Below are 22,502 nucleotides of genomic sequence, written 5' to 3'. Positions count from 1 at the left end.
TAAGGTTAACTTTGTGCCTTCCCTCTGTTGAATTCAATGTGAAAAAAATACAATAATACCACAAAGCATTCAGTAATTTACAACCAATATATCAATAAAAGAACCTTATAAACAAGATTCACTGAAGGGGGATTGACTAATCCACCATAGGAATAAAAATTAATAAAACATGCCCCACACCAGTATCCGCTATACAAAAAGTGAACGAATGTGAAGACGGGAGGTAACACTGTAAGTAATTCGCCCTACAGTAGAACACTATCTGTCTCCCTATTACAACATACAATGTGCACCAAGAACTCCACAGATTTAAATAGGAACAAGACCAAATAGTTGTAGGCTCAGTGGGTTACTCCCACACTCCTCTGAGGCTACTGGCCTAACGCCACACCAATAGAGAAGGGAGGTACCACTGGCTAGGTCACTGTTCAGATTATCCGTGTGTGGGTATCACATCAATTACTATATAATTTGACCCTATGCGTTTCCTCTCTAAGGGTGAGATTCATCAGGGGTCTATTCACAAGGTCCTCACCATCGGACCACACATTAAAGACACTGTGCAGTCAGAACAAGCGGTAAATGGACTGACCGCTAGCAGGACCACCGTTCATCAATCAGCTGATTGTAAAGAGCTACGGTACCGGGACCGAAAGCTCTTTACCCAGGGCACAGATCAGGAAAGCCAACAGTGCGCTGAATTAAGTGCACTGTGGGCTTTCCAGCAGTATATAGAACTGCCTGTGCCCCAAACCATGAAAGGTCCTCTTTAACCCTGACCAGATAGGAGGGTGGGGCTCACTCTCCTTCCTGATGCTGACAGTGGAACCTGAGCACCAAACACTGGGACTGTGTGGAGAACCAGTGGACACCAAGTGCCAACTTGGGGAGCCTCGGAGACTGTTTTCACAGAGACTGCTTTGTGCTGTTAATGAACTCTGCCACGTGGCTGAAGTAAGCCGTACTGTTTGAGTTGCCTTTTTGCTGATGTAAGCTATTTTGTGTTTGGACTTTGTAAACTACAGCCAATAAAGCCACCATTGTGCATTTGCAGCAAGTCTCTATACGTCTTACTTGCCTGGTAACCATCCTCCAGGGTCCTGAAATTACACTAGTAAAACATGATACTAAGTACTGTATTTTAGCTTTTTTCCTAAAAATGGCATAGTAAATTGTTTGATCACACGAATCAGAAAACCAATGCCATTTTTACTTTAGGATGTTCAAATAAAAAAAAAAAGTACAAATGTTCCAGCTGTAAAAGTCGATTTCAAAATAAAGGAGTGTAAATATCATTGGTAATCCAGCAGAACACACAAGGATTGAATACTTTCACAGGATTGAATACCTTGACTAGCATGTGGAGTAATATGGATCCGTCACAGCTTAGGCAGAAAGAGAAAAAGTATTGACTGATGTATTTATTTTACGACATAAGGTTTTTGCAACTGCAAAGCATTTCTAGCCAAGTCAATATTTTTCATCAAATTTTAGATTTCAGAGTGTTATTTAGGAAATGAAATTATTAAATTGGTCATTGAAAAACTCACCAAGCTTAAGTTATTGATGCAAAGTAAACACGTTTAGCTGAGGTTCAATATATTCATTTGCAAGAAAGTAAGGACTTAACTTTGGGTGTTTGAACACATACACATGCAATATGAATAAGATCTTATAATAATCTCTATTGTGGTCTGGAAGAAACAACCTGTCTGCCCTATTGTTATGGGGATTTTATAAATGGATAACCTCTTATAATTTTATCACCTCTGTGAAACATGACTTCTTGGATACTAGAAAAAAACTCTTAAGTAGATGGAGAAGTACTCACCTTGCTCTTCTCTCTTGTAGCTTTCTATTGACTGTATGCCAGCGAGAATTTAAGGTATCCAAATTCTCTTTAATATGAGCAGCTTCAGCAGTTGAGGACTGCTCAGCAATCTGTCCGCCAGATACATTCAGTGTTTTCACAACAGCGAGCTGTTCCACTATGCCATCTTCAAGTGTCTGGAGAGCAAAACATGTATATTTTAGTTATCAAAGAATAATGTATCTCACAATCACTAGTAGTAACCTAAATGGATATGTAACAGATATGACATGGGCATGTAACTATTGCTTTAAGGCCTTGAAGTAAAGAGAATAGCAGAAATGTTGACCGATATCTGCAGACAGCAATATACATTTGAGACTATGTATTATGCTGTATCAAGGCGATATTATATCTACCTGCTTACAGGTGTAGCAGGTTTAACTTTCATACCTAACACATTAACAACACTGTCACACAGAGTATTATCTTAGGTGTGTCAATGACTTTTCAATGACTTTACTGTTAAAATGGTGTACCAACACTTTTTTTTAATGAGTTTCTATTGCTTCTAGCGGGCCTATAACTATAACAAAGAAGTACTCACCTCTTCTCAGGTCTGTTTGTTTGTACACTGGTCTCTCGGCCGTTTGTGCCTGGTGACCACTGCAGAAAATCCCAGACCTCAGCAGTCACCTCTTCACAAACAGCAGTCACATGTAGGGTTGAGCCGATCTTGAAATTTCAGGATCGTTTTTAAAATCTGATTTCCGATCATTTTCTATTCAAACCCGATCCCAATGCAAGTCAATGGGATTTTTTAAATAATCGGAGATCAGATTTAAAAAATGATCCTATTCATTACACAGCATGTAGTCCAAAAATTGATTCCATTTTTGGACCCCACGCTGTGTAGTGATTAACCCCCCCCCCCCGGTTTTCGCTTACCTGCAGCTCCCAGGGTCCTCTATCCTTCACATCTTCAGAGCGCCCTGCCCCCCCTGCCTCCCTAGACTAGTATTGTAGAGATGCAGGGAGTTTGGTGTGGCTGGAGAGTGTGGGCGGGAAGATGTGAGTGCATCACTCACGACTCCCCTCCCAGTACCCGCCCACACTCTCCTAAGCCCTGCCTTCTCTATAATACTAGTCTAGGGAGGTGGAGGCGGGGGCGGGGCGCAGGGCGCTCTGAAGCCACATGAAGAACAGAGGACCGGACCAGCAGAGGGCAGCTGCAGCACTTCTGAGCAGGTAAGTTGAGCGAAGTTCGCGAGTAGATAGATACTACTGTACATTGACTTGTCTAGTAGATAGACAAGTCAATGTACAGTAGTATCTATCTACTCGTGAACTTGCCTCGTCATCCTCACAGCAGCGCAGCACACAGTAATTTACCACAGCCTGCCACTCTTCTGCTTCGTCCCTGTTTTACCGTGTATTCAGCTGAGTATACAGTAAAACAGGGACGAAGTAGAAGAGTGGCAGGCTGTGGTAAATCCATAGGAATGAATGGATGCAGCCAGCACGCAGGGGGTTAAGCAGCCGGCCGCTCCATTCATTCCTATGGGTGCTAAGCTTTTCCCACAATGTTTGGTCAATAGCCAAGCATTGTGGGAAATAAGCCCCGATCTCAATCCCACCCGAAAAGATTGGGATCGGAATTCTGATCGCGATCATGAAATTTTCTCTATCGCCGATCGGAATCCGATCTTTTCCGATCCCGATCGCTCAACCCTAGTCCCATGTCATCTGTAAACAGGTCACCATGATGGGCTGCAGCAGTCCCCTGTCCCTATGTTATATCTAGGAGTGTAAGGATGAATTATTGTGGGACATGTGCCCCTGACACTGGGTGACAACACACCACTGTAATTTGGTTGAAATATTTATATATATTTATATTTTTTCATTTGTGGAAGATACTATCTCTCTTTCTTTATAGATATTGTGTGTGGATAAATCATAGAACCATGAAAATATTACAAATCCTCTTCATTTCCTTAAGTGATCCTTAGAAAGTATTTTTAATGTATTTACATGGCAACTGATAGAGAGAGGTGAGGATCATCTTTATTTACTCATGCAGTCATTGTACTAAATGTGAAACCAGCAGGTAGGGTATTGGACAGTTGTCTGACAATGACGGACATTCAATCACACTGCACAAGGCACGATATAGTATGATGACTGCATGACTAGATGAAGCTGTCTCCCGCACCTTGTGACTGGTTAGGGTAAATTTGCAAGAAATCTCTTTTCCGCTACAAAAAATTTAGTGAAGGGCACCATAGGAAAGGTCATTACTTGATGCTGCACATGCTGGGATCAGGTTTTGTGGAAGAAACACCTAGCAGGATGCCTTCAAGGTGTGTGTTTGCAGTATTTCCTCATTTGATAGTAAATGATATATTGTGCATTAAGCTGGACACCATTTCAGTCTAGGAATGAATACGTCTGGAGTAAAGTATGTAACTGCAGATTATAGTGCGCAGAATTCTAAACATGTACAACATCTTTTTTAATCCACTGCTAGAGTATTTGATTCACAATCAGCCACAGCTTGACAGGACAGAAATATCCTTCTGCTGGTTGAACATCAGGAATCAAAGAATCTTTTCTGAAATTCTGTCAACTAGCACACTGTGATTTGTATGCCCCCGGGATATGTTCTAAAATATTTTCTGAGGGAGATTCCAAAACAACTACTAAAGAGCAGACCAGCAGCTTGAGAAGTAACAAAGAAATAATGATGGACTGTGGATAGTATCAAAACCTGACACAGTACAATATAAAAGTGACAAAAGAAGCTCGCCCAATTCTGTATGTACTTATTTCTTTTTTTCCTCACAATCTCAGCAACGTACTATAACAATGTCCATATCCAATGACATAAATAAGAAAATGGAGGAGAGCAATAAACAGCAAAACAGCTTACACACCAAGAATCACTGTACATTGTATGTCTATTCACAACATCTGTTTATTTTGTTGAAAGATAACCAACAATTTTTCTATTACTTTAATACAATGAAAAATGAAGCAATTCAGCAATACAACTACTATGCACCACAAAACTTAAGTATACAGGATGTTGACAACGTTTGCAGACTATAAACAAACCTTCTGTCTGTTTTTCAAGGCCTTGGTTAAGTTTTTTTTTTTTACTTAGATATAGAAGTTTGCTTAGGAGCTATGATTTATTAAAATGATCTAGAAGCAAAACTGTCTTTAATTTTTCAGGAGCAGAAAATAAAATGAAAATTATGCAGTGATTAGTTGCTATGGGCAACCAAGACAGTTTTACTTTTAGACCGTTAAAATAAATCTGCCCCAAATGGTAGAATCTAACTGCACACAAAGTTGCTTTATTTATTTATTTATTTATTTATTTATTTATTTTTTATTCTAGATGCATATAAACAACAAAAAAGGATTCTAAAGCTCATGTGCTCTTTAAATGATGGATGCATCATTACAGGGTTATTCCCATCTCAAAGATCCTAAACTTCTAGCCTACTAAATGTGAAAGTTTGTATGTTTGGAAGTTTGTTCCTCAATCACGTACAAACGGCTGAACGGATTTGAATACAATTTGACACATAGATAGATTGCAACCTCGATTAAAACATAGGCTACTTTTTATCCCAGGAAATGACATTGCTTCACGACTGATATGAATTGATGTTCACACACTATATTACACTGCTTCTGCAGCAGCCTTATCTCACCCAGGTCTTTTATCTTCTGTGTAAACACACGCTAACTCTCTGTGGTTTGTGTATACACATTTGAATATTATCTGATCAGCTCCAGTGCTGATAAACTGACATGGACAAACACCTTTAATTCATATTGGCAGTTTGCCAATTTTAAACATGCCTGAAAAAAAGAAAATCTAATTTGTTGTAAACAACGACAGCTATGAAGAAAGCCAGAAGTCACAGAGTTCTCCTCAAGCGGAGCTGACAGGGATCATCGACGCCAACAACACACTCATTATATGGCCTCCCAGCGAGCTGTTGAGTTGCTGGGACAATCACGGGCACAGGGCATGGAACAAGTTCAGCGGCAGGCCAGCTTGACAGCTGCCAAAACACCGGAGCAGGCGGATCATCAACACCAACAACATGCTTACTATATGACGTTCCAGCGAGGTGCTGAGATGCCGGTGGATCATCAACACCAACAACACGCTCATTATATGGCATCCCAGTGTGCTGCTGAGATGTGGAACAATCACATGCACGGTGTGAGGAACAAGTTCAGCAGCAGGACAGCTTGAAAGCCGCTGAAATGCTGGAGGAGGCAAATCATCGATGGCAGCAATTTGTTGAATATAGGCGGATCATCAACGCCAACAATCCGTAGGTGAAGTCACAGGCAAAGGCTAGTATTACATAAATTCAAGAGTTTTCCTATATACATTGCTTTAGCAAAGCTACTTCATTAACCTTCTTTGTGAAATTATTCCAACCCATTGTTTAAACATCATTGTCAAGGAACCCGGACTAGATCTCCTTATCTCCTTATTATAAGAAAAATGATGTAACTCGCTGCCCTCTGGAGGGGAGGGGGTCTGAGTTCTCTGTATTACTTTCAGAGCTGTTATCTCCAGCTCTTCCATCCAGGTAATCAGGTCAGTTTGCTGATATGGTTTAGACAGTGTTAGCTCTCTGCGTAAACAGAGCTAACAGTTTAACAGTTTACTGTAAGTCCATTGTCAATTCTAGCAGCATGTAACAGTTCTCCAAACTTGTATAATATAGATTTAATGTGCATATTTGGTCTTCCGTTATATCCCATTTCTAATAATCTAGAATTCTAGTAATGGTTACAAATAAACTTTCATGGTAAAGGCAATGTCTATATCTACTGAGGTACATCATAGTGTCCTGTCCATCAGACAGGTAAAGCCCACCAGTTTGATGAAGAATAGATGAAGTGAGAAGAAGTGACAGTAGGCAAACTAGTGAGAGAGGGAGATGGGGAAATCTCTTTAAATAAAAGTGTACTAAACATTCAAAAATAAAGCACATTTCTATTAAATCACCATATCTGTACCCACATCCAGTCATAGTTTTGTTTTCTGAGCGTCCTATGTTGTCAATCATCCACTATCTGTAGTCCAGTACATATATATATATATATATATATATATATATATATATATATATATATATTGGACTACAGTATGAATTTAAACTGGATATGTCACAAGTTTAATGCTTTGCAAACTTAACCAACATTACTTTTGAAAGGAGTCATATAATTATGGGCAATGGAAAAGTGTCCAAAAACTGGGGGCCTGATCAAAGTTTTTCCCAGACATCAGAAGCATGGGGAACAAAAAATCCTCCTAAGGATTCCTTGTGAATGGAGCACCTGTGTACTTCCATGCCCGGTGCTCCATTTACTTCTATAGGGTTGCAGGTGCTGCTGGAGATTACAGTGCCACAAGCCCCATAGGAATGGATGGCGTGCCAATCAAGACTTTCAGTCCTCTGTCCACCTGATTATTGGGGGATCCAATGATCAGTCCCCCACCAATTGGACACTTATCCGCTGTCCTGTGGATAGGGGATAAGTGTCCATAACAGAGCAACTCCTTTGAGTGGCACCTAAAGCCCAAAATAGTTCCTAGAATGTTGTTTAAGTTTTTACTTTAGTCAGTAATAATGATCATACATCATACATATAAGAAAACTACCAGGTGGCATTTCCGCCAGCCAACTATCAGCTAATGTGGATAGCCAGCTTATGGGTTGTTGGAACAAAGCGTGGGAAGCTAACAGGAGGAATTATTCTCTTTAATGCCTCATTTAGTAAAACTAACATTTAATTGAAGCTTTTTAATTCAAACTACCCTTATCTACTCATGGAGCATGTGAACATCATAAAAGCCAGAATGGAAAATTACTATAGGAAAGCAATGCCAAATCCAGCCTATTCATGCATAACATGGTTGGCTATTCCTTGCAATGGTCTTTCCTCCTGATTCACCATATCTCAAGATGACATAAGATGACCAGCTTTAAAAAATAAATATATAAAATGATGTAATCTGTCATGAGATGTCTCTACTATGTGTGTATGTGTAGGTATGTGGTAAACTAAAGCCAGTAAAAAATGTTGTAATATTGTATTGCAATGGTTTTATGAGAAATTGTGCCCATTAACCAAATTTAAGCTATGTTAAGTGTGTACACATCTGCATTGCTACATGCCGATGCAACAGGGGAACCTAATAACTGCATGTGCTATCCCATAGTTATGACAACTGATATCTAATGAGGGATAGAGAAGCCAAAACAGCTGATCACCTGACCAATATCTACTTTATAAGGAGATGTATTCATTATACAACACCTTTAAGTCAGGTATGACTTGACTTCAAACAATTCTCTATGCAGAATAGATGCCAAGTTTTTTGTTTGTTTTTTTTTTAGCACTAATCTATGGTAAAAATGTTCAGCAACTCTCTTGTAACACTATTGGTTCTTTAATATATTTTAGAAAATTTAATTTAATGTAAGAAATGAAACAAATCAATTGAAAAGGAGCACTGATACCGTACTTGATGGAAAATAAGAACTGCATTGGAATAAAATTGCTTTGTACAGTCAATTCAGCACCGCTATAGAATTATATATAAGTAATGAACTGTAATGTTGCTGTAAACACAAGAGACATGATAAAACACCTCAAGAGCTTCATTAAAGTATTTCCTTTTTGTTTCGCCATATTAATATGAATCTTCCATTAGTGTGTGGAGATTGTCTGACGAGAACGTCAATTTTAATCCCACAACAGAATTCAATTGAAATCTGCATTGAACACCCTTGAATTACAATGAGAGCTGGATTTGCAATTTTTCCAGGCAGTTAGAAAGTACAATACTGCATTGTTTACCGTTGTGTGGGTATTTTTCTTTTTTCGCATTTACAAAAAATGTTGTTTTTCCTTGGGGTGCATGTGTCATAGGACTGCATATCCTGATAAGAAATTAGCACCATCTGAGAACTTAATTAGAGGAAGAATCATTTTCATTTGACTGAATTTCACTACAATATTCCAGTGGATTCCTTAAAGGTGGCAATAATGAATTGGCCAGGGAAATGACCCACTTACCACGTCAATAGAGTAGACCTGATATTGTAGAGTTTGGGAATTGCGGAAATGTATTATTGCTTTATTACTATGAGCGTGCAAAATTCCCTTTTCAGGGAAATTCATATACAAGTTCTATTTCCCACTCAATGTGTGGCAACCATTTCATGCAAACTAGAGATAAGGGGAAAACACAAAAAGGGATAGTCATTGAAATAATTTAACAACTGCAGCATAGGTTATCTCCTCTGTCATATTGCCTTCTTCACTGAAATATTAATTATACACAAATGCAACCTGAGCGATAAAACGCTTTAAATTCATAGGTCCTAGTCCAAAAATCACATGACTAGAATGCATTGTAGCACGCAGTATGTCTATTGAATATATTCTCTACCTATCTACCTTGCTTCACATATTCAAGAGGTTACCTGGCTGGTTATTAGTATTGTTTTTTTATACTAACTATACCAATCCCCTCTTACTCCAATTCCAAATCGCCCTCTGGTCTCTACTTCCTAGTCCTACTCAACACCCAGCAAACAACCATTCAGCCAATCACTGGCTGCAGTGAGGACCTTGCCCAGGTGATCGGTCACGGGGGGCAAGTGAAGGGTAGAGTTAGGGTTTTTGAGTTTTTAAACTTGAAGTGGAGGAAGTCTGCAAGTGTTTGTGATTTTCTCCACAGAAGTTCATCACACCTAGACCACCGCTGAAAACACGTCTATGGCATGTGCCAGGGTTGCTGCCTCTTGCGGCAAAATTTTCAAGTGAAGGGGGAAGCTGCAACTGCACTTTTAAGGGTTTTATTGTAGTGACTGGGAGTCAAATTGGGAAAGGAGAAGGAAGAAATTGGGGACAAAGAGAACTGTAGTGTGTAAAATTTGTAGGGTTCAAGTACAGACATAAAAGATACATTACAAAGAAATAGTCACTTCACACAATGGGACCAAGAGCTTACAATCTATAAGGTAGAGGGGGTGAAACAAGTAGTATCAGGGGGAGGAGGTAAATTGTGACAGACCAAAATAAGTGGACATTGAGAGAAACTGGGGAGACAGGAGTGTCAATGGGGATGTTAAAGCCACCCATGACAAGGGTAGAAATTTCATAGCATAGAAAGAGGAGAAATCAAAAAGCAAAGTGATCCAGAAACTGGTAGGTTGAGTCAGGTGGACGGTAGATCATGGCTACGAATAAGTAGAGCTGGCAGAAAAATCTGATGACCTGGAAAGTGAGTGAGGGTACTAGGGGAACGTGAAAAGTGCAATGTGGTGATAGAAGTAAGCCTACCCCTCCATCCTGCCAGTTGTCAGTCCTAGATGTATGTGAGAAATATAGGCCACCTTGAGATGGATCAGCAGGAGGCGGTTTCAGACTACTTGAAGTGTGTGAGAGCTGTGCATGCGAAAAGGAACATCTAGAATATGTTCCAAAGACAGGAACAATGAAATAAAACTGGTATGTATGGTAGATTCTCATTATGGATGCACAATTTCACTTACTTGAGTAACTTGTGACATATGTTTTCAACCCTGTAATTGTCAAGGCTCTTTAAAGTAATTAAAAAAATGTCAGGTTAGATTGGATATCATGTGAAAGTCTGACTGTACAGCAGTTGCTGCTAGAAATTGCCACTGGAGACCATGAATAAAGATAATATTGGGGAATACCAGTAATGCAGTTTGACAGTTTTAGAGTATCCAGAGAGTAAAATGACATAGTTTAAACCCATTTAATCTCCAACATGTAAATATGCTTTATTTCACTCAAGATTTTTTTTTCCTTTGCAAAACTCATGTGACTAGGTTTATTATATAGGGTGTAGTGAGCAATTTTATATTTATAGTTTGCAACAGCATATACTGCACATGTATCTAGAGTTGTGCAACCGTTCCATATAAAAGCTTAAATTAATTCATATTAGACATTAGTGTACATTATAGAACTGTGCCAATCTATGATATGACACATTAATTGGTAATTGTTTACCACTGTTCAACTATACCAGTTGTAGGGAAGGTAGCTTGGTAGCAGCAATGGTGCGGACCTAACCAATTGGAGACAGGGACACAAAATCTGGTGCAAACAGGTTTATTTAGTAAAAATAGCAAAAATAAATAAACCTTCAGGTACAAAAATAAGGAAAAGAAAATACAGCCTTAACTTCAGGCAAAAGGTGAAAAAAAAAACACCTGCTCATTCGAGCTCTAAGTAATAAAGAATAAGGCTAACTGTACGTGTAGCTTACTTCCCGCCACACGATCAAGCAAAACAGACCTAAGCATCTTTTCTCACTTCCAGGAGCTGCCCTGATGTATAGGCTCTGCAGCTTTTTTTGGGCCACTAACAAGCATAGGACCCACACTTGGGCTGAGGCCTACTCAAGATCCGCCTGGACCACACATAGGTCAGCAATGTGGGGGACATATATTGTGACTCCAGCACTCTGTCACCTTCTCACACAGTCTATAATATAACATATTGATTGGTAATAGTTTACATTTCCCATCTATACCAGTCTATAATTTAATACATTAATTGGTAATTACTAGAGATGAGCGAACAGTAAAATGTGCGAGGTTCGATATTCGTTTTGAGTAGCCTCTCAATATTCGACTACTCGAATCGAATATCGAACCCTATTATAGTCTATGGGGGGAAAATGCTCGTTTCAGGGGTAGGCAACGTTCAATCAAATTATACTTACCAAGTCCACGAGTGAGGGTCGGGCTGGATCCTCCGAGAAGTCTTCTCCATGCAGCATCCCCGCGGCATCTTCCGGCTCTTCATTCACTCTGCCAGGCATCGGGCCTGGGCAGAGCCGACTGCGCATGCCCGCACTACAAGCGGACATGCGCAGTCGGCTCTGCCCAGGCCCGATGCCTGGCAGAGTGAATGCACAGCCGGAAGATGCCGCGGGGAAGCTGCACGGAGAAGACTTCTAAAGGTAGGAGAAGAACCAGCGTTGATTGGCCGACTGTATAGCATTCGGCCAATCAATGCTGGCTCTGCATCAAACTTTTACATTCGAATAGCGAGTGGTACTCGATCGAGTACGAGTATTTCGAATACTGTAGTATTCGATCGAATACCTACTCGATTGAGTACTACTCGCTCATCTCTAGTAATTACATGTACAAAATACATGGGAGAACAATGGTTGTAGCGCGTCCCAATTTATACAGGGTGATGTGCTTTCAATTATCTTGTATCTTTAATGCAGTGTAAGGGAGTTGCCACATGGTGTTACTGGCTTCACTTGTGTAAAGTAAAAGCACTGGCAGCCCCAACTTGGAGTGTGGAGAGCACTGTGCAGCAGCACCCTAGAAGATTCAATCAGCTGGAAATAAGCACTTGCTCAAATATCAGGAGATCCTTTGTACATTTAGTCAGTAAGTTCAGTAGCAGAGGACAGGCTTTAGGCTGCACACTTTTTGTCTATACAGTATGAACTAGATACAATAGTACCACTAGTACCAGAAGTAACAGTGGCAGGAGTAGCGTACACATGGCAACACCATCTGGCTTTACCTCACTAAGGGTGGGTTCACGCCTGTGCCCGCTTTAGGCAATTCTGCCGCTTCCATCTTCTGCCCCGAGAAACTGGAGAGGTGACGGGAACCCAGTAGTTAGTTTTCAAACCCATTCACTTGAAAAGGCTTGCAAAGTGACCGTCCGTGAGCGTCTTGTGCCGGTCCGCGGCAAAACCATTTTTTTTTAACCGGACACATAGTCGGACATGCAGGACTCTCCCCGGATGGAAAATAAAAGCAGTTGTGAACCACCCCTAATGTTGTGATAGAGACTGCTGAATTATAAATGAAGTCATATAATGAAATAAAATCTTATTGATTAAGAGCTTTCCAGGTTTGCTTTTCAGACTTCTGGAAAAGCTGGATAACATAATGTGGAACTTTAATAAATAATATTGAATACTATATTTACCTACATAAATCTAAATCTTTGCACTATAATCATACCATAGCTTGCCAGGACTTCGCTTTCATGGTTGTGAGAAAGCTGTGTAACATACAAGGTACTTGACTGCTAAATATTAAATACACCAAAATAAATGTACCTGCGGCTCCCAATTCATGCAAAAACCTGCTAGATTTTCCTATACTGCCTTACACATGTAATCCTCTCCTTCCCCTGGTATAATTCATGCTCTGGAGCTGCACTGTCTCCATTACACTCAATGACATTCCATTACATCATTAGACTGAATGAGAGCTAAGCCCCACTCTTCCCAAACTCCATGTGATATCATGATCCTGCACATAGCTGGTCTCCAGCTGGTAGTGGCACTGCACAAAGGCAAGAAGCACCGTCTGCCAAATCTATGTAAAATTTCTGCTAAGTATGGAGGCTATGACTACTTTTTAGATGTATTTTTGACATTAACAACTGTATGAAACTGTGCAAATCTCATTTGGTCTGTGATGAAGAAAGAATGTCGGCTGTTTTTAGGTCCAGAAGCAGCTATCAGGGCTGCAGAAGTAGCAGTTGCACCCAGGCCCAGGTTTTTACGGGCCCCAAAGAAGATGATGACCTTCAATACTAGACAAGTGATAATCTTTTTATCTAATGTTCATTAATATTTAATACTAATACGATTCAAGTACAATTACATCTCTTATACTGAGATGCTATGCAGAATCTGTGGTTTACTTGCAGGAATAACTAACCAGAATAATTAGAACTGGAAATATTTGAGAGATCTATGATGATATTGTACTTGGGGAATAATTTTATCTTATCCCACATTGCTGCATTGAGGACCATACGATGAATACTAAAACCAAGCATGCCTTCAATAACTGTATGATTCTGTTACAGTGTATATTCATTCAGAAATTGCTTCTAAATCCCAAGCAGAGATAACAATAAGCAAACTAGTGCTATTCACTTCATGTTTTCCAGGCTTTCAGCAGCTCCTCATTTTCCTAAATGATTAGAAGTAGTGAAGATGCAAATTGATATGTATAAACACATGCAGATAACCAGAATTATTAGACATTTCCAGCTCCAATATGAATAGCATCTGCTGAATGAATGAAAATAGATATAGTTGCCATTGCAAGACAATATATACTGCAGAAAGCAAAACTTCTATAATGTGCAAATTGTTATATAACTTCTTTTGTTGGACATAACAGAACTTTGAGAGTATTTATGGCTATCTATGGGCGGTCAAAAACTATGACCGACCGAGCGTGTATGAAGCTCGTTTAAACAGCGCTGTATTTACAGCACGTTCCTATTGAGCCTCTGATGATTTAGCTCCATGTTGGAGTTAATTGAAACGCGTCAGGCCTTTTCTATACGCTTATTATAGCGATCTATCTAGCATGTGTGTATGAGTCTGTGGGTGACTGTGGCTTACAAGTAAAAGAGCTAAAGGTCCCAACTGCCCGAGATTAGCCCAAACTTAAGTATAGCAATGTCATCCCCCCTCTCCAAGCTACAACAAATTAAGTGGAGTGATGAATGTATGACTTTGGGCGCTTTCTTATATACTGGTCCACAGTGAGTTTGGTGGCATGTGTATTCTAGTCTCTAGGTGATTGTAACTCACAAGAAAAATAGCTGAGTGTTCTAGTTGCCCGAGACTAGCTCTAAATGGAGTATAGCAATGCCATTTCCCCTCCTTAGCCACTACAAGTGAATCGAATATTGAGTGGTTGACATTTGTATGTGGTGCTATATATGTTACATTTGCTACATCTGATGTCTGTAGGCGGGGATTTAAGGGATTCAGTTTAATCACCTACACTGCTATATTAGGAGTGAAGCTGGGGTGAGTGTGGGCAGAAAAGACACACCAAACATGCCTTTTTTTGAACGTATTTTATTTACTTGTTATCACTGAAACTTTTTAATTAAACAAATAAAAGTTACATTTTAGTGTACCTAAAATCCCACTTCTATCCCTTGTTACTATTTATGGCTTAAAGGCTGATAAATAGAGATGAGCGAACAGTGTTCTATCGAACTCATGTTCGATCGGATATTAGGCTGTTCGGCATGTTCGAATCGAATCGAACACCGCGTGGTAAAGTGCGCCATTACTCGATTCCCCTCCCACCTTCCCTGGCGCCTTTTTTGCTCCAATAACAGCGCAGGGTAGGTGGGACAGGAACTACGACACCGGTGACGTTGAGAAAAGTAGGCAAAACCCATTGGCTGCCGAAAACATGTGACCTCTAATTTAAAAGAACAGCGCCGCCCAGGTTCGCGTCATTCTGAGCTTGCAATTCACCGAGGACGGAGGTTTCCGTCCAGCTAGCTAGGGCTTAGATTCTGGGTAGGCAGGGACAGGCTAGGATAGGAAGGAGAAGACAACCAACAGCTCTTGTAAGAGCTAAATTCCAGGGAGAAGCTTGTCAGTGTAACGTGGCACTGACGGGCTCAATCGCCGCAACCCAGCTTTCCCAGGATCCTGAATGGAATACACTGTCAGTGTATTCCCGTATACCCGATATATACCCCGATACCCGTTCCAACGGTGTGCCCCCCCACCTTCACCCCAGAAATACCCTGCAAGTCCCCTAGCAATAGAATTGGGGCTATATACACCCACAATTTTTACTACTGGTATACAGTGCCATTGTCTGACTGGGAATTCAAAGAATATATTGGGAATACAAATACCCTCATTTCTTGCTACTGCCATATAGTGCCAGTGTCTGACTGGGAATTCAAAGAATATATTGGGGTTACGTGCACCCACAATTTTTACTACTGGTATACAGTGCCATTGTCTGACTGGGAATTCAAAGAATATATTGGGGTTATAAATACCCTCATTTCTTGCTACTGCCATATAGTGCCAGTTTCTGACTGGTAATTCAAAGAATATATTGGGGTTACGTGCACCCACAATTTTTACTACTGGTATACAGTGCCATTGTCTGACTGGGAATTCAAAGAATATATTGGGAATACAAATACCCTCATTTCTTGCTACTGCCATATAGTGCCAGTGTCTGACTGGTAATTCAAAGAATATATTGGGGTTACGTGCACCCACAATTTTTACTACTGGTATACAGTGCCATTGTCTGACTGGGAATTCAAAGAATATATTGGGAATACAAATACCCTCATTTCTTGCTACTGCCATATAGTGCCAGTTTCTGACTGGTAATTCAAAGAATATATTGGGGTTACGTGCACCCACAATTTTTACTACTGGTATACAGTGCCATTGTCTGACTGGGAATTCAAAGAATATATTGGGGTTATAAATACCCTCATTTCTTGCTACTGCCATATAGTGCCAGTTTCTGACTGGTAATTCAAAGAATATATTGGGGTTACGTGCACCCACAATTTTTACTACTGGTATACAGTGCCATTGTCTGACTGGGAATTCAAAGAGTATATTGGGAATACAAATACCCTCATTTCTTGCTACTGCCATATAGTGCCAGTGTCTGACTGGGAATTCAAAGAATATATTGGGGTTACGTGCACCCACAATTTTTACTACTGGTATACAGTGCCATTGTCTGACTGGGAATTCAAAGAATATATTGGGGTTATAAATACCCTCATTTCTTGCTACTGCCATATAGTGCCAGTTTCTGACTGGTAATTCAAAGAATATATTGGGGTTACGTGCACCCACAATTTTTACTACTGGTATACAGTGCCATTGTCTGACTGGGAATTCAAAGAATATATTGGGAATACAAATACCCTCATTTCTTGCTACTGCCATATAGTGCCAGTTTCTGACTGGGAATTCAAAGAATATATTGGGGTTACGTGCACCCACAATTTTTACTACTGGTATACAGTGCCATTGTCTGACTGGGAATTCAAAGAGTATATTGGGAATACAAATACCCTCATTTCTTGCTACTGCCATATAGTGCCAGTGTCTGACTGGGAATTCAAAGAATATATTGGGGTTACGTGCACCCACAATTTTTACTACTGGTATACAGTGCCATTGTCTGACTGGGAATTCAAAGAATATATAGGGGTTATAAATACCCTCATTTCTTGCTACTGCCATATAGTGCCAGTGTCTGACTGGGAATTCAAAGAATATATTGGGGTTACGTGCACCCACAATTTTTACTACTGGTATACAGTGCCATTGTCTGACTGGGAATTCAAAGAATATATTGGGAATACAAATACCCTCATTTCTTGCTACTGCCATATAGTGCCAGTTTCTGACTGGTAATTCAAAGAATATATTGGGGTTACGTGCACCCACAATTTTTACTACTGGTATACAGTGCCATTGTCTGACTGGGAATTCAAAGAATATATTGGGGTTATAAATACCCTCATTTCTTGCTACTGCCATATAGTGCCAGTTTCTGACTGGTAATTCAAAGAATATATTGGGGTTACGTGCACCCACAATTTTTACTACTGGTATACAGTGCCATTGTCTGACTGGGAATTCAAAGAATATATTGGGAATACAAATACCCTCATTTCTTGCTACTGCCATATAGTGCCAGTGTCTGACTGGGAATTCAAAGAATATATTGGGGTTACGTGCACCCACAATTTTTACTACTGGTATACAGTGCCATTGTCTGACTGGGAATTCAAAGAATATATTGGGAATACAAATACCCTCATTTCTTGCTACTTCCATATAGTGCCAGTGTCTGACTGGGAATTCAAAGAATATATTGGGGTTATAAATACCCTCATTTCTTGCTACTGCCATATAGTGCCAGTTTCTGACTGGTAATTCAAAGAATATATTGGGGTTACGTGCACCCACAATTTTTACTACTGGTATACAGTGCCATTGTCTGACTGGGAATTCAAAGAGTATATTGGGAATACAAATACCCTCATTTCTTGCTACTGCCATATAGTGCCAGTGTCTGACTGGGAATTCAAAGAATATATTGGGGTTACGTGCACCCACAATTTTTACTACTGGTATACAGTGCCATTGTCTGACTGGGAATTCAAAGAATATATTGGGGTTATAAATACCCTCATTTCTTGCTACTGCCATATAGTGCCAGTTTCTGACTGGTAATTCAAAGAATATATTGGGGTTACGTGCACCCACAATTTTTACTACTGGTATACAGTGCCATTGTCTGACTGGGAATTCAAAGAATATATTGGGAATACAAATACCCTCATTTCTTGCTACTGCCATATAGTGCCAGTTTCTGACTGGGAATTCAAAGAATATATTGGGGTTACGTGCACCCACAATTTTTACTACTGGTATACAGTGCCATTGTCTGACTGGGAATTCAAAGAGTATATTGGGAATACAAATACCCTCATTTCTTGCTACTGCCATATAGTGCCAGTGTCTGACTGGGAATTCAAAGAATATATTGGGGTTACGTGCACCCACAATTTTTACTACTGGTATACAGTGCCATTGTCTGACTGGGAATTCAAAGAATATATAGGGGTTATAAATACCCTCATTTCTTGCTACTGCCATATAGTGCCAGTGTCTGACTGGGAATTCAAAGAATATATTGGGGTTACGTGCACCCACAATTTTTACTACTGGTATACAGTGCCATTGTCTGACTGGGAATTCAAAGAATATATTGGGAATACAAATACCCTCATTTCTTGCTACTGCCATATAGTGCCAGTTTCTGACTGGTAATTCAAAGAATATATTGGGGTTACGTGCACCCACAATTTTTACTACTGGTATACAGTGCCATTGTCTGACTGGGAATTCAAAGAATATATTGGGGTTATAAATACCCTCATTTCTTGCTACTGCCATATAGTGCCAGTTTCTGACTGGTAATTCAAAGAATATATTGGGGTTACGTGCACCCACAATTTTTACTACTGGTATACAGTGCCATTGTCTGACTGGGAATTCAAAGAATATATTGGGAATACAAATACCCTCATTTCTTGCTACTGCCATATAGTGCCAGTGTCTGACTGGGAATTCAAAGAATATATTGGGGTTACGTGCACCCACAATTTTTACTACTGGTATACAGTGCCATTGTCTGACTGGGAATTCAAAGAATATATTGGGAATACAAATACCCTCATTTCTTGCTACTTCCATATAGTGCCAGTGTCTGACTGGGAATTCAAAGAATATATTGGGAATACAAATACCCTCATTTCTTGCTACTGCCATATAGTGCCAGTTTCTGACTGGTAATTCAAAGAATATATTAGGGTTACGTGCACCCACAATTTTTACTACTGGTATACAGTGCCATTGTCTGACTGGGAATTCAAAGAATATATTGGGGTTATAAATACCCTCATTTCTTGCTACTGCCATATAGTGCCAGTTTCTGACTGGTAATTCAAAGAATATATTGTGGTTACGTGCACCCACAATTTTTACTACTGGTATACAGTGCCATTGTCTGACTGGGAATTCAAAGAATATATTGGGGTTATAAATACCCTCATTTCTTGCTACTGCCATATAGTGCCAGTTTCTGACTGGTAATTCAAAGAATATATTGGGGTTACGTGCACCCACAATTTTTACTACTGGTATACAGTGCCATTGTCTGACTGGGAATTCAAAGAATATATTGGGAATACAAATACCCTCATTTCTTGCTACTGCCATATAGTGCCAGTGTCTGACTGGGAATTCAAAGAATATATTGGGGTTACGTGCACCCACAATTTTTACTACTGGTATACAGTGCCATTGTCTGACTGGGAATTCAAAGAATATATTGGGGTTATAAATACCCTCATTTCTTGCTACTGCCATATAGTGCCAGTTTCTGACTGGTAATTCAAAGAATATATTGGGGTTACGTGCACCCACAATTTTTACTACTGGTATACAGTGCCATTGTCTGACTGGGAATTCAAAGAATATATTGGGAATACAAATACCCTCATTTCTTGCTACTGCCATATAGTGCCAGTGTCTGACTGGGAATTCAAAGAATATATTGGGAATACAAATACCCTCATTTCTTGCTACTGCCATATAGTGCCAGTTTCTGACTGGTAATTCAAAGAATATATTGGGGTTACGTGCACCCACAATTTTTACTACTGGTATACAGTGCCATTGTCTGACTGGGAATTCAAAGAGTATATTGGGAATACAAATACCCTCATTTCTTGCTACTGCCATATAGTGCCAGTGTCTGACTGGGAATTCAAAGAATATATTGGGGTTACGTGCACCCACAATTTTTACTACTGGTATACAGTGCCAATTTCTAACTAGGAATTCAAAATGCGCAAGGCTCCCGGAAAGGGACGTGGACGAGGCCGTGGGCGAGGTCGGGGGAATGGTTCTGGGGAGCAAGGTAGCAGTGAAGCCACAGGGCGTCCCGTGCCTACTCCTGTGGGGCAGCAAGCATTGCGCCACTCCACAGTGCCAGGGTTGCTTGCCACATTAACTAAACTGCAGGGTACAAACCTTAGTAGGCCCGAGAACCAGGAACAGGTCTTGCAATGGCTGTCAGAGAACGCTTACAGCACATTGTCCAGCAGCCAGTCAGACTCTGCCTCCTCTCCTCCTATTACCCAACAGTCTTGTCTTCCTTCCTCCCAAAATTCCGAAGCTTTACAGAACAATAACCCAAACTGTCCCTGCTCCCCAGAGCTGTTCTCCGCTCCTTTCATTGTCCCTCAACCTGCCTCTCCACGTCACGATTCCACGAACCTAACAGAGGAGCATCTGTGTCCAGATGCTCAAACACTAGAGTCTCCTCCATCTCCGTTCGATTTGGTGGTGGATGACCAGCAACCCACCCTCATCGACGATGATGTGACGCAGTTGCCGTCAGGGCATCCAGTTGACCGGCGCATTGTGCGGGAGGAGGAGATGAGACAGGAGTTGGAAGAGGAAGTGGTGGATGATGAGGACACTGACCCGACCTGGACAGGGGGGATGTCAAGCGGGGAAAGTAGTGTGGATGTTGAGGCAGGTGCAGCACCAAAAAGGGTAGCTAGAGGCAGAGGCAGAGGTCAGCAGCTTAGGCGAAGCCAGGCCACACCCGGAATCTCCCAAGATGTTCCAGTTCGTACCCAGCCCCGAAAAACTCCCACCTCGAGGGCACGTTTCTCGAAGGTGTGGAGTTTTTTCAAGGAATGCGCCGAGGACAGATATAGTGTTGTCTGCACAATTTGCCTCTTGAAATTGATTAGGGGCTCTGAGAAGAGCAACCTGTCCACCACTTCAATGCGCCGTCATTTGGAATCCAAGCACTGGAATCAGTGGCAGGCAGCAACGGCAGGACAAAGGCCACCTGCCGTTCACGCCACTGCCACTGCCTCTGCCACTGCCTCTGCCTCTGCCACTGCCACTGCTGACTGTGCTGGCGATGCACTCCAGAGGACGAGCCAGGACACCACTTCATCTGCCTCCGCCACTTTGTTGACTTCTACCTCATCCTCCCCTGGTCCTGTCTTATCTCCTTCTCCTGCACCATCAAAGGCACCATCAGGCGTTTCTTTACAACAACCCACCATCTCTCAGACATTGGAGCGGCGGCAGAAATACACTGCTAACCACCCACACGCGCAAGCCTTGAACGCCAACATCGCTAAACTGCTGGCCCAGGAGATGTTGGCGTTCCGGCTTGTTGAAACTCCCGCCTTCCTGGACCTGATGGCAACTGCGGCACCTCGCTATGCCGTCCCTAGCCGTCACTACTTCTCCCGGTGTGCCGTCCCCGCCTTGCACCAGCACGTGTCACTCAACATCAGGCGGGCCCTTAGTTCCGCGCTTTGCACAAAGGTCCACTTGACCACCGACGCGTGGACAAGTGCATGCGGACAGGGACGCTACATTTCACTGACGGCACACTGGGTGAATGTAGTTGAGGCTGGGACTGCTTCCCAAACTGGCCCGGTGTACCTCGTCTCCCCGCCTAACATTCCTGGCAGGGACACGAGAAGAACACCCCCCTCCTCCTCCTCCTCTACCGCCTCCTCCTCTGCCACCGCCTCCTCCTCCGCCACCGCCTCCTCCTCCGCTGTTAGATTGACCCCAGCTACGAGTTGGAAACGTTGCAGCACTGGCGTTGGTAGACGTCAGCAGGCTGTGCTGAAGCTGATCAGCTTGGGGGACAGACAGCACACTGCCTCCGAGGTGAGGGATGCCCTCCTCGATGAGACAGCAATATGGTTTGAGCCGCTGCACCTGGGCCCAGGCATGGTCGTTTGTGATAACGGCCGGAACCTGGTAGCAGCTCTGGAGCTTGCCGGACTCCAACATGTTCCATGCCTGGCCCACGTCTTCAACCTAGTGGTGCAACGTTTCCTAAAGAGCTACCCCAATGTTCCAGAGCTACTGGTGAAAGTGCGGCGCATGTTCTCCCACTTTCGCAAGTCGACAGTAGCCGCTGCTAGCTTAAAATCTCTCCAGCAACGCCTGCATGTGCCACAACACCGGCTTTTGTGCGACGTCCCCACACGCTGGAACTCAACGTTTCAGATGTTGAATAGAGTGGTTGAGCAGCAGAGACCTTTGATGGAATACCAGCTACAAAACCCTAGGGTGCCACAAAGTCAGCTGCCTCAGTTTCACATCCATGAGTGGCCATGGATGAGAGACCTTTGTGACATCCTACGGGTCTTTGAGGAGTCCACAAGGAGGGTGAGCTCT

At 41.6% G+C, this 22,502-nt stretch overlaps 1 protein-coding gene across 12 annotated transcripts in view; it reads right to left on the bottom strand.

Moving 5' to 3' along the window:
* Nucleotides 1–22,502, bottom strand: part of DMD (dystrophin) — a 1,873,751-nt gene that overhangs the window by 705,173 nt on the left and 1,146,076 nt on the right. For all 12 annotated transcript variants that reach the window (XM_075265063.1, XM_075265067.1, XM_075265060.1 and 9 more), the window contains one exon: nucleotides 1,832–2,007. In XM_075265063.1, coding sequence (XP_075121164.1) covers nucleotides 1,832–2,007 — 176 coding nt within the window. The remainder of the gene's footprint in view (nucleotides 1–1,831; nucleotides 2,008–22,502) is intronic.

The sequence above is a fragment of the Leptodactylus fuscus genome, chromosome 2 (genome assembly GCF_031893055.1).
Source record: "Leptodactylus fuscus isolate aLepFus1 chromosome 2, aLepFus1.hap2, whole genome shotgun sequence".
Lineage (NCBI taxonomy): Eukaryota > Metazoa > Chordata > Amphibia > Anura > Leptodactylidae > Leptodactylus > Leptodactylus fuscus.
This window is presented reverse-complemented; position numbering and strand designations above follow the sequence as displayed.